This window comes from Stegastes partitus, unplaced genomic scaffold (assembly GCF_000690725.1).
Source record: "Stegastes partitus isolate 25-593 unplaced genomic scaffold, Stegastes_partitus-1.0.2 Scaffold136, whole genome shotgun sequence".
Taxonomy (NCBI): domain Eukaryota; kingdom Metazoa; phylum Chordata; class Actinopteri; family Pomacentridae; genus Stegastes; species Stegastes partitus.
The window spans coordinates 610513-626253 of NW_007577867.1; the positions used below are offsets into that span (position 1 = coordinate 610513).

General features: G+C 40.5%; 2 protein-coding genes across 2 annotated transcripts in view; one reads left to right on the forward strand and one right to left on the reverse strand.

The window, feature by feature from the left end:
• The first annotated feature begins 1018 nt into the window (after positions 1 to 1018).
• Positions 1019 to 13354, forward strand: LOC103355180 (epiphycan-like). Its single transcript, XM_008278876.1, has 10 exons — positions 1019 to 1204; positions 7094 to 7268; positions 7629 to 8105; positions 8406 to 8485; positions 8522 to 8606; positions 10609 to 10740; positions 10949 to 11107; positions 11226 to 11428; positions 11941 to 12036; positions 13184 to 13354. Exons 1-10 carry the CDS (start codon positions 1019 to 1021, stop codon positions 13352 to 13354), a joined length of 1764 nt encoding a protein of 587 aa, XP_008277098.1.
• A 1094-nt stretch (positions 13355 to 14448) lies between these two features.
• LOC103355181 (caldesmon) overlaps positions 14449 to 15741 on the reverse strand; it is a 1997-nt gene continuing 704 nt past the window's right edge. The window contains exons 2-3 of the mRNA XM_008278877.1: positions 15449 to 15536; positions 14449 to 15365 (exon numbers count right to left, since the gene is read on the reverse strand). Coding sequence (XP_008277099.1) covers positions 14625 to 15365; positions 15449 to 15520 — 813 coding nt within the window. The 5' untranslated portion in view covers positions 15521 to 15536 and the 3' untranslated portion in view covers positions 14449 to 14624. The remainder of the gene's footprint in view (positions 15366 to 15448; positions 15537 to 15741) is intronic.

Here is a 15741-nt window from a genome sequence, read left to right on the forward strand (position 1 = left end):
GCACTTCCCTTTTATGAACTTAATCAACCTCGCTAAGCTTAGTAGATCTGGGCTGCCGAGGAAATGAACAAGATTATGAACTGCAGCTATCTAGGTCAGGCCAGCGCGCAGTAGATCAGCACACAGTGAAAATCATACTCGCTAATTTTAGATTCAAAGTGGAGAAAGACAGTTATTGTCTGTGCCCTGGTTGTGGGTTTGTTGCCAAGAATTTTTCAGCACATTTCTGCCAAAGCCTTTTTGGTGGAAAATTAAAAAAATAAAATAAAAAAAAGCATCAAAGCAAGTGCCAAAAATAAAAGAATTAAAACGTCACTTTAACAGCGTTTCACTCAAAGATAAGCAACTTAAAAATCTTTGCTCCTTTAAAAACATGTAAAACTATTAACCAAAAATAAATAAATCCAAGAATGTAGATTTCTTGGAGGCGTTTAGCCTAAATGAGACCAAAGAAACTTTCTCATGCTTCATTATCAGATAATCTCTGACTTTTGACCTTTGACACACCACAGAAGAGCACTGATTTTATCCAAGATGGCTGATTTCTGGATCAGCGAGTTTCTGACTACAGTGACGCAAGAGGCGCTCATATTTTGATCCCATGAGCTGTCTGCACCTTAGTAATGAATTCACTGACCTTAGTGATGGGACCCAAAGTCAAGCCTTGGCCTGCAGCCCTATAGACTGGTTATGCTGCCAATATTATGGAAGATTATGGAGCTGGTATTATAAAGACATGTCCTGTTGTGCAATTACAGTGTATAGAGCTACATTGTAATACACAGCAGGCCTTAATGTCTGACAACAGATGCTATTGTACCGTAATAATACACCAGTTTAAAGGGAAGTACCTACGCTGCAAGTTTTGTGATGTCAGTTTTTACATGGTTAAGTGGAATAAATCACAATCTATGTCAAACTAGTTTAATTGTACTCCACTGTGCTGGACAGTATCTAGAGCTATAAATGTTTTTGGTTGACTCTACAACTCTGTGTCTTGTCAAGGTGGACTATGAGGATGCTTGTGCGGCTCGTGTTTGGACTTTTCGTCCTCAGAGCGGCAGTGGCCAGCCCCAGATTTTCCCGACAAGTGGACTTGGACACGTACGACAGCGCTAACTATGACGTGGATCTAGACAATATCAATTTGGAGAATCAGGATACCTACGACTATGAAGATGGGCTGACAATTGATGATCCTCAGGTAAGAAACTCTAAGGGTCCAAACAACACAAACTGTTTTGCAAGCTTTCAAACTCCCTGCAAACACTTGACCTTTAATTGTGCTTGGTCACCTTTAATTGGTAGTTGAAGTAAATTAAAAGTTTAAAAGATTGTACCATTTTTGTGGTCTTTAAACACAGCATAAAGGTGATTCAGTGCTTTTGAAGTAATAACTTACGACATTTATACTGCTCAGTCAGAAGTAAACACATTCTTTAGAAACCAAAGCGGCCCAAAAAAAACTGTTATTGCAGGTTTAACTGAGGGCAGTTTTCAATGACAGAATTCATGCAACATTTGCTTTTATCACTCGAGAGGTTTTATATGGTCAGTTTCGTGCCATCTGCTGTTTAATGCATGGTTGAGGTACACTAGTTTCTATGTGTTTCTCTCCTGGAAAACTTGTGGAAACACATGAATATAAATGATGTCACACCAACGTGTATAAAGCTGACATTTCAGAACGTACAGACTGTTACAATTACTGATGTTCTAGTGTGTCAGATTGGTAAACTGGCTCTGATCTGAGGTTGGCAGGTTTATGGAGCTTTACAAGGATAACAACAGGAGCCACTTGGATGTTGCTTCCCAATTTTATGTGCTATTGTGTCCAAAATAGTTCAGTTTATTCTACGGCCAGCCACCATTGGAAGTTACAAGCCCTTGAATCTTCAGCACACTAATAAAAGAGTAACTGAACATTTTTGGTATGCAGACTGATCAAGAGCAAAAAATTGATTTGGACTTTCTGTTCAACCACAACACAGAGGAAAGAGGAAACTTACGTGCATCACAATTATTGTTTGCATGTATTGTTTTCCCCACACATATAGTCTCTCCAGGCTTTAGCAAGTGCATGCTGGTGATCTCAGAAGTTCAGTAGCTGCTGTGGAACCATTACTACCATGGTGTTCAAATCACCTGTTTCTCATAATGAATAACCTGCTTCACTCATGAACATTGCTGGGCCTTTGGGCCTGCGTTCCGCTCAGGTTCTGCTCAGCACAGCAGCTTTTAACAGATAAGTGGAGAACAGTGGCAGAAAGGGTTACTACCATGTACAAATGGGTTCCAGCAGTGCCCTTTAAATCAGATGGAGTTGAGTGTGATGTGGCAAGCCTGCAGGGCACGATGGGGTTGCAAGCTTTAGCCAAATTTCTTGTTCCCATTTAGACTTCTTTGTAACAAGGAAATTAGGCCAAGGCAATGTCAAGATGGCACGAGGCAAATCATCCACACAGGATTTTCAGCGGGCTCCCTCTGAGCCAGCGACTTAAGTTAAACCTGATGTGGATTGCACTCGCACTGCTGCTGTTATCTAAGGCCGATCCAGTGGAGCAGATACGACAAGATGTAGAATTATTTCACCTCCGTCACAAAAAAAAAAGGTGCCACTACAACTTTTTTTTTTCTTTTTGCTTTAATCAACGTGACTGAGCCCTTTTGTGCAAACTTTTACAGCTGAGTCTTACACATGGAGCTGCTCAGTGTGGGATTTGAGCCATGTGTTGCATGGGAATGGCTTTGATAATGTCTCTCTGTTTAACAAGACTGGATATGACACAGCACATTGCATAAGGTTTTGTGGGAGTCTGTGGGAGCAGGAAGAGGAGAACCAGTACAATTAGAGTTACTAGAATTTCTCACATCCTGTTGCCTGAAATGAATAAACACAAAGTTTTGACTCGCAGCTGCGATTGCTGAGAAGTCTTTGCAGAGACCTTTCATTTGGTTTTGTTGATAAAACCGTTAAAGGTGAGGGGGCAGATCTTCAGATAGAGCGGTTGCCTAAGAGGAGTAAAAAATTAAACAGGTTTTTCTTTTTTCTTTTCCACACACACACACACACACACATCAGCTCTCAGGGGAGAAATGAAGCGATGATGAGCTCCATGCCTCTGGAATGCTGAGTCTTTACTTTCCACATCCAGCTCTCGTTTGGTATTTCTCCTCTTTCTCCTCTGGGCTTGTCTCTTTTGAGAGAAGTAAGGGCTCATCTACGCTGTTATCCAAGCAAATTGTCTTCAGTCTGCTGCATTCAAATTCTCTGCAAATGCTTTAATCACCAACTTTGGATTCATTCCGGGTCTTTAGTTGGCCCAAGAGCTTCAGGCTGTCTCTCACCAGCTTCTCTTTTGTTGAGTAACGCCTTTAGGAGCACGTTAAGTTTAGGTTGTTTTTTTTTTTGTATAGCTGGTGGGCAAAGTGTTTTTTAATTAACTCTAATTGTTCAGACTGTCACAGAGGTGTTGAGGAATTTCTAAAGGAGTTTTGTTTGCACTGCTGTTGCACTGGAATTTATCATTATGTATTTAAAGGAGTTTTCGTAGCTCCTCGTGTGTCCATATCCAAATTCCTGCCTTATCTAAAAAAATTAGATTGTCCTCCTCTGTTGTTAATGTGGTTATTATTCTGAGATAAGGGAATATTTTGACCTTGGTTTTTCTGTCTAGCTAGCTTGGCTCTTGAGGGAATAGAAAAAGAAAATTAGTTGAAAAGTTCAATACCACTCACATCTGTGTGCGTTAAATATGGAGCTACACCCAACAGCTGGTTAGCATAGCTTAGCATAACGAGATGGGGAAACAGCTAATCTAGCTATGTCCAAAGGTAGCAAAATCTATAGATCAAAATCCTCTAAAAGCCACAGATATTATATCTTGCCATACAAAAGTTCAGTGAGATTGAGAGCATCATCAAACTGCCAGCTCTGCAAGGAACAAATCAAACCCATTTCCAAAAATACCAGACTATTCCTTTAATCTGCATCTGCAAAAGATCTGTTTGCATTCACTCCGGGCTGCAGAGCCTCATAAATCTGATTCAAAAACTGCCACATGGCTTCACAGGACACGAAACTTGACATTGTACATGCTGTACAGTATACGATGATGAAACATGGATCGTGTCTTTAGGGTGACTGACAGCTTAGCAAATCATAGTTTCATTTTGTGCGTGGTAAATGACAAAGCTGGTGACCATAAGTGAGGTTTTGCTGAAAAAATTCTGCCTCAGTCTAAATCTTTGTTGACTCACTGAGCTGAATGCATACACTGACTGATATAGTGTATACTATAGCAGCAACATAACATCTGGTTTTGGCTTGATGCTGACATTCTGCATCTCTTCCTGTGCATTCTGTATTCCCATGCTGTTTCCAGAGGGCTACTTTTTTATTTTTTTCAGTGTTTTTGGTCGCCAGCCTTTCGCCTCTTCTTTCCCCTCGGGTGTATATGTTTGCTTTGGAGAAAGGGGGAAATGAAGGGGAGAGCTGCAGTGAGCTAACTCTGTGCAAGACTTTTCAAAGGCCTACCTTGTTGTATCCCAAACTGTGTCTCAGCTGAACTTTAAAATGCAGCCTTCAGTGCTAAAGATCTGTTTGACTGCTCTTTTTGTTTCCATTTGCATTTCCGGTGGCCTGAATATTCGACTTAGTTTTGACATCACTCTCTGGACATACATTCACTTTGGTATCTGCCTGCTCACTGACATCTGATTACTTGGGCTGAAAGACTCAGATATGGATCTGTGCAGCTACCATGTGTGTCTTGGTTCCACAAGGACCATTCCCTCTTTGGAGGGCTGAGTCTGGCTTGTCGGGCGTGACAGAGTGTCAGGTACTACCTGTGGCAGTGTGTGGGAGTTCATTGCCCTCGTCTGGAAAATGAGTGAACTGCAGGTTTTATCAAATGCCAAAGCATCAGAGACCAACAGCTATAAATGCAATTTAAACACCAGATGGGTATACCGGAAGCTTTTAATGAAAACACTGTAATGCATAAAGGGTTGCCAATGTTTGCCATGTTGTCTTTTAATGTATTTTCCCACAAAAAATTGGAAAACATGCTGGTCTATTTGATAAACAAAGTCTTTATTTATGAAGTCATTTGAGATTTGGAAACTAGCCTAAACATGTGCATCGTTTTTTGCATTGGATGTATCTGCAACAGTATTTAAGCTTAAAGGGGCTTTAAACCGACTAACTAGGTTGAACATGTGGCACAATGCACAGTGTTTTAAAATGTAATATATAGTGTCTCTTCATGAAGTGGAAGGATCTGAATATCTCTCTTGTAAGACGCAAAAAGTGTAATATCTGTGGCTGAAGTTGACAGCAGCCTTTTTCTGTTCATAAGCAAGAACATATAAACCAAAGTTCCCTACAGAGTCTAAACATAAAGTTAGTTTGACATCTGGTAAGGACACCAACTTGTCATGGAACTGTACACATCTCACATATAAAGTGCTAATAGCTGGTGGCAAGACATACAGTTCACCACCTCTATCTTTGTGAGAACCAGCTGGTGTATCTACTTCAAAAATGACCTCCATGGTCATTACACCTGGGTTTGGTGATCATTGCTGTCCCTGCAGTGAATGCTTCAATCTGGACTGTTTGCTGCCATCTAGCGGTGAAAATATTACACAGTGGAGTCCTGTGCTGCTACCTTTAATGAGCAGCAGATGAAAAAAGTGTCACCTTCAGTCACTTGTTTGTAGTGACATGTCCCCTTTTTATTGCCTTTTAATCCTTGTAGAAAGGATTAACATAGAGTAAAGCATGAGGGAGTATAAGATATCAGGACAGATCTGAAATGAGGACGTCACATTCACATAATACACTAGACTGACCCTATGGCTTATTGTTTAGATAAGTTACACAGAATAGTTGAAACTATCACCTCACTGTGAATACAATTTGTTAATAAAGGAGAAAAAAAACTTGATCAATGTTGAGCAAATAATGTTTATCCACATATAACATTTAGGGTAGAGAGAAGGGGGCAATACAAGCATACAAAGGGCAAACTTTGTAACCATAGTTGGCTGATGTAAATCGTGGAAATATACATTCAGAGAATATTTACTGTAGTGCTTGCAAAAATATTCACAAAACTGTATGAAAATAGAGAACACAACTACTTCTTCAAATATAAATCAAGCTATTGTTTAAGAAAGATGGTAAACAGAGTATTTTTAAGTATTTTTAATTTTTATTTCCACATCAGCAGTCACACAGCAGATTTTGTTAAACCTTCCAGCTATGCTGAACTGTCAAGGACTCTTGTTATCCAACAGCCTTTCTGCCACAAGATTAAATTTTACTTCAAATTTTGTAAAGAGGGCAACACATTCAACCTGAACACATATTTTGTAGTTGTTAGTCAGTGATTCTATTTTCTGATAATAGAGTTTGACAATACAAGAACTTTGGATTCTCATGATTTTAATTTTCTTTTACTTTCAAATCCTCTGACAATCAATATTTTGAAAGTATCAATGCCAACTCCCATCTTTTACAGAACTAGTTATATTGCCAATATCCTTTTTATTATTGTTGTTGAACATTTGTTGCTGGAATTTCAAGTAGCTCGTGTTGGTGCCTAGAGCTAAAACTGATCTTTTCAGTTTTGCAGGTTTTATATATTACCCCATTATACATTATTAAATATGTGTACCATAAGCTATTAATGCCCCTCTTTCCTCTGTGTGCAAGAGATTCTGACATTAATGTCAACCATTATCTTAAAACAGCCTTGACTATTACATACTGTACCTCCATGACATTCAGTTTAATGACTGAGATTCTGGTTTCTTAAGCATGTATGGTTACTCATAATTATGGCACATTACTAAATCCAACTTGAGGTTATTTACTTTGCTTCGATTGTCTGTGTAAAAGCACCGGGGGTAAAGTTGTCTTATTTCTTGAAAAATTATCAATCAAGATGGGCAGAAATGGAACAAAACACACATTGGTTTCAAGTCATAAGAAAAATGTTGAAAGATTAAGTGTTACTTTTCTGATGCTGAATTCTGGGTCTAGTTTTCGTATACTTCTGACTCACTGCTGCTGTCTTTCTCTCAGATAGAGATTGGAACACTGGCCCCACCTGACTACAACTACCCTGTACCTGAGGACTCGTTGGAAGCAGAAAAAGAAGTGGAGGAGGAAGAGGAGGAGGAGTTGCCCCTAAAACCCCAGCTTGTCCCTCAGGGTTCAGGGGGATCTGGGGTTCTCATGGGTCCAGACACACAGAAAGGTCTGAAAAAGCACACAAATGTAGATCTGCATTCCAAAAAACATAAAGTTACTTCACGAGTACGTTCAGTCATTTTAAAAGAGGGTCCTGAGACTATGGAGTTGTGAAAGCAGCGTTCTAAAAAAAAAACAACGGAGAAACAATCGTCCATCCTCTAAACCCATCGTCTTCATTACCTATCATTATCTTCTCTATGTGCATGTCATCCATTTAACTAGCAGCTAATGGTTAAATGTGTTCATTTTGTCCATTTGTCATCTACTGTTTAACCTAATCATGACTGTGACCTTCAAACCTGATTAATGATCTTTTTCAGTGTCATCTGTCTGTTTATTAATACCTAATCTTGTCTCTAACAAGAGGTGGAGCTGCGTCTGACGCCCATTGATATTCTTCATGTCTCCGGAGATTTTGGGGGCTCCGTAGGGTCTGGGGCCTCAGGAGCTTCTGGGGCTTCTGGGTCTGGAGGGTCAGGAGACACACTGGTCTCCAGCGCCTCTGGGGGTTCTGGTGACATTATCTTCATCTCCGGAGCCTCGGAGGAGCTCCACAGCTCTGGAGGATCCGGGGAGTTCTTGTTATCTGGGGATCTTTTGATATCTGGGGATCTCTCGGGATCTGGAGATACCATGGGATCTGCAACTTCTGGAGCCTCTGGTGACTTTGCCTCCGGAGGCTCTGGGATTTCCATTGAACTCCCCCTGGGCTCTGGAGGGTCTGGGGACCAGTCTGGTTCTGGGTTCTCCGGAGATCTTTTGATCTCAGGGGCTTCGGGAAGTTCTGGGGTTTCTGGGGACTCTGAGTCCGGAGACTCAGGGATAATATTGTTGTCTGGAGGTTAGTACCTTTACAGAGCAGTTAGTGAAGTTTGTGGCAACACCATTTCTTGATGTGTGTAAGAATAACCTGTCATTCTTTGTGATTTTACGTTAAATTCCATTTAACTGCTTCCTTTTTAAATGTAGTTAAATGTTGAACTTTGTGCTACTGAGCGTCATGTATTTGTTTTACTCATAATCATTGTCATTCTAACATCCTGTCTCATCTGTAATGAGAGGGTGATTGATTGGTTGATTGATTGTCCATCTTCACTTCCTAACCTCATGTCGCCTAACCCCAACCCTTGGCACTAACAAGAGGAGGAGCTGCCCCTCATTCCCGACACTATCCCCCACGAGGCATCGGGTGCTTCTGGGGAGTTCTCAGGAGCTTCAGGGGTCTCAGGGGATGTTGGAGCCTCTGGAGATTCAGAGGTCTCCGGAGCCTCTGGGGCTTCTGGTGTCTCTGGCTCTGGAGACACTGAGGTCCCTGATGTGACTCTGGTCCCTGACACTAAAGGTCAGTATCTAATCAAGACATGTTAAAGGCAGGGTGAAAACTGAAGTCTATACCTCACACATGAAAAAGTATACTAAAGAGCAAATACTTAAATTGGACAATGTGCCAACAATGGTACTGGGCCATTTTCATCAGTTTTGGCCACTTCCCCTTTATTTCAGTGCATTGCTTTAAAAGAATGTGGGTTTTTCTTCCCCACCTTTAACATCACTGTTTAATGAGTTGGAGGGCAACAGCTTGAAAGGTACCCTTGAGTTTCAGAACTGCACCAGTGCGATGGGCTATTTGCTTTATTAGTGGATCCCTGCTTGTTTGCATCATGCACCAGAGCACACATGGAAGAGCTAGTAAACACTGCTTAAAATTTGAATTTAAAACAGCCAAAAATTCAGTTTTGATGTTATGTGAAAGGAAATACACTTGTTAGACCTTTGTGTTTTAGGATGGAAACTCTAAAAAAAGGTAAAGAGTTGTTTCTGTTCCATCGTCACCGCCTTCTTTGCAGAAAAGAGATAGTGATGAAGGCTCAGAATTCAAGACCCAAAAGCACAACACAAAACAAGACAGGTAAAGCAAGTTTAACTGAACAAGGACAAGGGGAAAAAAACAGTGCCCAGGATTAAAAACAGGCAGATAAGACAAACAACTGGCAACTGAACACTTGAGATGTTGTGTAGAAAGTCTGAACACAGGTGGTGACCTAGTGGTTTAAATACTGAGAGGGCTAATCAAGGAAGTGGATACAGGTGTGCAAATATCCAGGAAAGACCATGTAACAGAAAAACAGCGCAGCTTGGAGTGTCTGAGTCTAAAATGACAGGAAAGATAGGCCCTGATTATATGTGGCTCCACTCTCCTGTACATATAAATAAACATGTACATCATTTCAATTTGTAAAGATCAGACACATTGTTGGTGGGAGGCTACAATGCACTTCCAGCTTCCAGTGTATGCAACAGGGTGTGTTTTAGGCAACCCAAATTGTCCAGTTGGATGTGGTCTGTGTGATCAGATCTTAGTGTGTCCTCAATGCATCTTGAGTCACATCTATACTTAAAGCAGTCCCAAGAGCTTCAGTAGAAGGTAACTGGACTTCTCTTTTTGGTTCTTGAATATGTTTCTCCTCTCATCCAAGAGGCCTCAAATGCTTCAAAGTGTGAATGATTATGCAAACTGCACAACAATAATCATACTCTGAACATTGAAGAGAGATGGTTTTAGATCTGTGTTATACTGGATCAGCCATCTTTAAACAGAGGAGGGGGTCAACAACAACACTTTCCAGATACTTATAATGCAGTCTGTAGATCACTGCCCAGAAAGTTTTACCACCATTAATATCATTGGGTCATCCCTCACCTGGCAGTTTCACAAACATTTACACCTCGAGTGAGTCTTGGGTTGTTAATGGACCAATATCCATGTTAGTTGGGGTGACAGTTTAAATGTGGGATGCCCCAATCGTCAGGTTGAACTAAAGAAGAGGTAAAGCATTCTCAAGAACCAAAAGCAGAGGTCCAGCTGCCTTCTGAAGCAATGACCTGGATGACTGGAAATGTACACACTACTTTAAGCTGTCCACTTGATATGAGTGGTAATTTGCCAACGATGGCAAACCGTGACAAAAGTATACACTGCAATAACTACTGCCACAGAAATGTTTAGACCTCATCCACTATAGTTATGTAATTTTGTATCCCAGCATGAAGGCAGCTGGGAGCCATTTGAACTTGTTTCCTTTAAAATGGGTTTTTGTTGCTCACTAACCATCATGTTGTTTGTAACCACTCAGCAAATCACATTTCATGTTATTAACACCAGAAAATAATCTTCATTTAACTTGCATTAATCAGTTAAATGCCTTAAGCACTTGGTTAACACTGCTAAGATACAACGTGTAACATACTGCGGCAAACAGTGGGCTGCTGATTGCCAGACGTCCTCTTCCATGTCAATGCTGATCTAACCTGTTTCTTTAACACCTAATCTTGTCTCTAACAAGAGGAGGGGCTGCTTCCGACTACACCAGAAACCCCTCAGGAGGGTGCTGGCACTGTAGAAGGGTCAGTGAGCTCTGGATTGCCAGAGCCTGAAGAGCCAGAAGAGCCTGAAGAGCCTGTGATTGACAGACGAGGTCAGTACTGAACTGAATTCGGACAATCTCGGTTCCCTTTGGAACTTGTCTGCAAGAACCTGAAATCCTGGACTGACTCTTGCCCTGTGGATTTCAACCTTTGTCTTGGGAGGGCTTTGAGACTTCCTCAATGAACTACCATGCATTCTGTCTGTCATTTATTTCATATCTTAGCTCATACTTTCTTCTTCTTATCCATGTGTTCCAGGAATGCCCACTTGCTTGTTGTGCACCTGCCTTGGTGGCTCAGTCTACTGTGATGACTTGAAGTTGGATAGTGTTCCACCTCTACCCAAAGACACCACTCACTTCTATGCCCGCTACAACAGAATCACCAAGATCAACAAGTCCGACTTTGCCTCCATGAGTATGTTTCTAGTCTGAATGTATAAATATTAGACCTAAACTAAATATGAAGGTGAAGGTCAAACATTTAAGTGCACCCATCAGTGTCTCAGAGTGCATATTTTCTCGTTCCCTTCCAGACAAGCTGAAGAGGATCGACTTAACTGCAAACGAGATAAAGTCCATTGATGAAAAGGCATTTTTGGGTCTGCCTAACCTGGAGGAGCTGGTGATCCGAGAAAATTACGTCTCCCAGCTGCCGGGTCTCCCAGAGACCATGACCCTCATTGATGCCAGCCACAACAACATTGGCACAAAGGGAATTCATTCAGAGGCGTTCAAAGTACGTATACCTTCTCTACTGAAAATTAAAGTCTGTATGAGGGCATACAGACCACGAACCAACCTGTAACTGCAGTACAAAAATCATAGATATTTGTGAAGTAATTCAGAAAAAGCCACAGTTAACTAGAGAGAAGAAATATTGTCGTGCTTTTAATACTGGACAGCACAATTCAGAGTAGTTGTTATACTGGTGTTCTCTTCAGAGTTAAATTGTTGAAGAAAATGTCAAACTGTGTGATGCTGAAATGGGCAAAAAAGAGGCCCATTCATCAAACTAAAGCATTTATTTAGATAAGTGGACAGCAGGATCTGTATTTCAACTTTCTCGGCTGAATACAGGCGACAGTGTTGTCGAGAGGAAGACAGCAAGTTAACAGGAGCAGGACAAGAGTGCAGATGAATGGAGAAAAAGCACAATCTTACAGCTCCATTCTGTAAAGATTGTACTGTCAAGCCAACTTCTAAAGGTCCAGGCCAATAACCATTTGTATGTTTTCTCGCTGCACACAGGATATGACTGCCCTGCTGTACCTGTACCTCACAGACAACCACATTGACTACATCCCAGTGCCTCTACCAGACAGCCTGCGATCTCTACACCTACAGGTATACCTGCTTTAGTCTCATCACTTTACACCTCTGGTCAGCACTGAAAATGATGAGTTCAAATCATGAAGCAAGTTCTCAGCATTCTTCAGATTTCTAGTACTATTTGTTTTTTGTTTTTTTTAAATACGGTAAATACAAAAACAAAACTGATGAGGCAATATGGGAAACTAAACCATTACTGGTTCTAAACATCCACACAGGTGTTGTTACTCTTTGGTCTCATTACACTTCGGACAAATGCTGAAGAGGGTGGAGCTTTGATTAAATAAAATGATGTCAGCAAACTGTAGACAACCAAAAAACAATTTAAAAAAGTCTATATTCCAGTCAGTTAGTCAAGTTGCCATCATTGATACAGCACATTTAACATAACAGATGTTGACGTTAAAGTGGTTTCCAACTGAGAAATTTAGGAAATAACACTGTTAAGACCCTACAATATTATATAAAATGCATGTTTATCTGAATAATTCATATATTATGGTTTGGACCCTACAATATTACCTATTATATAAATTCATCTGACTATTTTAAATATTAGGGTTAGAACCCTACAATTGGATATAAGACAAACAACATCTTCAACAACTTACTGATGTAATCAGGGGTTTTCTCTGAAAATCAAGTAACAATGTTACAAATAACTACATATATAATGAAAAATACTGTACACCTAAGCTTTTATCAGACAGATTATATATTTGGTACCTTGTTGAATGATTTCCTGAACATATCTGTAGCTCCATCTTTGTTTTGTGTGTATTTGTGTTATACATCTGACCACCAAGTGGCAGTACTTGACTACACAAATGAGGTTTGCGTTTAGGAAGAGTAAATTCAGGTGCTGCTCATTAGTGAGGCATACAATTACTTGACGATGCAAAGCTGTTGCTCTTTTGCACGTCTCTTTATGTTACACCGTTGTGAATAGACAGTTTTTAAAAATCAGCAAGAGATGAGCTGAGGAATTGCTCAATAAAATCAAACTTTAATTATGAGTAAATGGAGCATTTACTGAAGCAAGTCTCACAACAGCAGCACATCAGTGACGCTACACTGTCTTTTACAAATCAAGATATTCTTACTCTTCTTACTCACCTCGAACTGGCTGATCATCATGAATCCTCCTCCTCTTCTATTGCAGCGTAACAATATTCAGATGATGCATGAGGACACGTTCTGCAACCTGAAAGATTTCAACTACATCAGGAACGCACTGGAGGACATCCGTCTGGACGGCAACCCCATCAACCTCAGCAGGACCCCACAGGCTTACGTCTGCCTGCCTCGTATACCCATCGGGGATCTCATTTAACCACACAGACCCCGACCTACACTCTTGCACACAAATACAACCACATGCACACATACTTGTACATATTGACACACACGGGCGACGCACGCATACATCCAACACATTCACTTCTAAACCAAACCATCAGCTGCAATAGTGTGTTACCAATAAACTGTCATACATGCTGCTGCAATATCATAGAAATCAGTAAAACTGTGTGGAAATTTGTTTCACAATCACCCAAGAACACATAAATTATGAGTCAGAGTCTGATGATTAAGCACATACACACTGCTCCACTGCACCTTCTTCCTGTTGTTCAGATTTTTATGCCAGAAACACACACACACACTAAAACCTTCACTCTCTTGTTCACTCCAATGCATGTACACACACACACTAACACACACACACACGTACACACAAGAACTTTCTCAGACGCCAAACTGTTCCGCAACTTGATTTAAAGTAAATAGGTGGAGAAATCAATTTATTAAAAACCCTGGAATGGCATGTATGTTTCTGTTTAGTGTTCTGTCATGACTGGCAAAAAATACAACCAGTAATATATTGTTTAAATATGTTTGTTTTGTAAAAATAATATTAAGATTAATGACGAAATCTAACACTTTTGGCAATGTATACTAGCATAAACTTATTGAAGCTGGAGCTTAATGAAAGGTAAATTGAGTATCTAATGCAATAAAAGACGCATTTAAACACAATCATTTGTTGTAAAGTCTGTACTGTAATATAAAATATATATTCTAAAAAAAAAAATAAAGATTTTTTACATGAACTGCAATATTTGGTATATTACACTTCAAAAAGTGATGTTTTAACAGTGCACAATAGCTTTTACCAAAGACTCTAATGTCTAGAGTCGATCAACTCAAGACTATTGTTTGATTTGGGAGGGGGGATGTTGATTATATTTGTGGATGGGGTTAAGAATAATGCTAATAGCTTGCTATTGTGTGCTCTGTATGGAATAACCACAAGTGAATAAAGTCGTTTTGAAGACCTCTCCAAACTTGGGAGTGGCTCAACGTTTTCATTGCTAACTTGTAGGTGAAGTGATTGTGTATTTAAAAAAAAAAACATGAAGATACAGACAAGGTGGAAACTTTCAAAACAATGTATTTGTGCAAACAGACAAATGTTTCGTCAGGGGCAGTTTGTGCAGAAAGCCTCCAAGATTTTATAATTTAACAAAAATAAATGCTCTTTTTAAATTAAATATACCCAAAACAATATAGCAAAGTGCAGTTGTATTTTTTTTTTTTTCTTTTTACAAATTTTCAATAAGTTTTTCAAACAATGTAAAGAACCGCTCCTTCCTGTTCATGGTGTCTGACTCTTTAACCTCACTGCTGTCTTCTGCAATCTTCTTGGTACTTTCTGTTGCTGCAGAAGTTCTTCCCAGTTTCGCCTTCTCTTGCTCCAGAGTCAGCCGGTCCTTGTACACAGCATCTCTGTCCTTCTCCACCATCGTCCTCTCCCTCTCCATCACTGCCTTCTCTCTCTCCACTGTCGCCCGCTCTCTCTCCATCGTCGCCTTCTCTCTCTCCAGCAAAGCCCGGTCTCGGTCCAGAATAGCGATCTCTCTATCCAGCACCGCTCTCTCCCTCTGCAGTACCAGACGCTCCCTTTCCATCACCTCTTTCTCTCTTTCTTTAACCTGTTGTTGACTGTCCATCCTATTTTTCTCGTCCTCTGCCTCCTGCATGATGCGGCCTATCTCCAGGCTTCCCTGCTGCACTGCCACCTCCTCCCCGTCCACATCACTGTTCATGGAAACCTCGATCTCAGGTCCGTCAACTATCAAAGCAGAGGATATCTCCATGGTGGATGGCTTCCTCTTTTTGGGTTGGGAAACGGGTAAGAAGTCCCCATTGTTGTGATCGCTGGAGTAGGCCTTGAGGATGGGGGCGTTGCCCTCCAGCCGACCCTCCATAGCATCATCCATCAAGGAGAAAAAGGGCCACATTTCAGGAAACGCTTTCACCCCTTCTGGAGGATTCTTTAACTCCTGAGGAGACAGAGAGTGGGCAAAAAAGTAAAGAGAGAGATTTTTCAAAATGTTTTACAAATCTAAGTAGAAGAGAAGTGTACCTTGTATCTCTTCTTCATGTTCTCCCATTTTTTAGATGCTTGGCAATGGGTCATCTTTTGCTGCAATCCCATATGTTTCAGGATGGCTCTGAAAATATAATAATTTTCGTGGTATACAAAAGCAATTCGATCATCTTTAGCAAGTATTTCTGAATGACACAAAATTAAATAAGTTTCAAAAGGAGAAACCTCTGCAGAAGAAAATAGCAGTAAGACAGGGCAAAGACAAAGTGTATATAAATGGACAGCTATTAGTTTCTATTATAGGACATGTTGAGCACAGAAGCAAAACA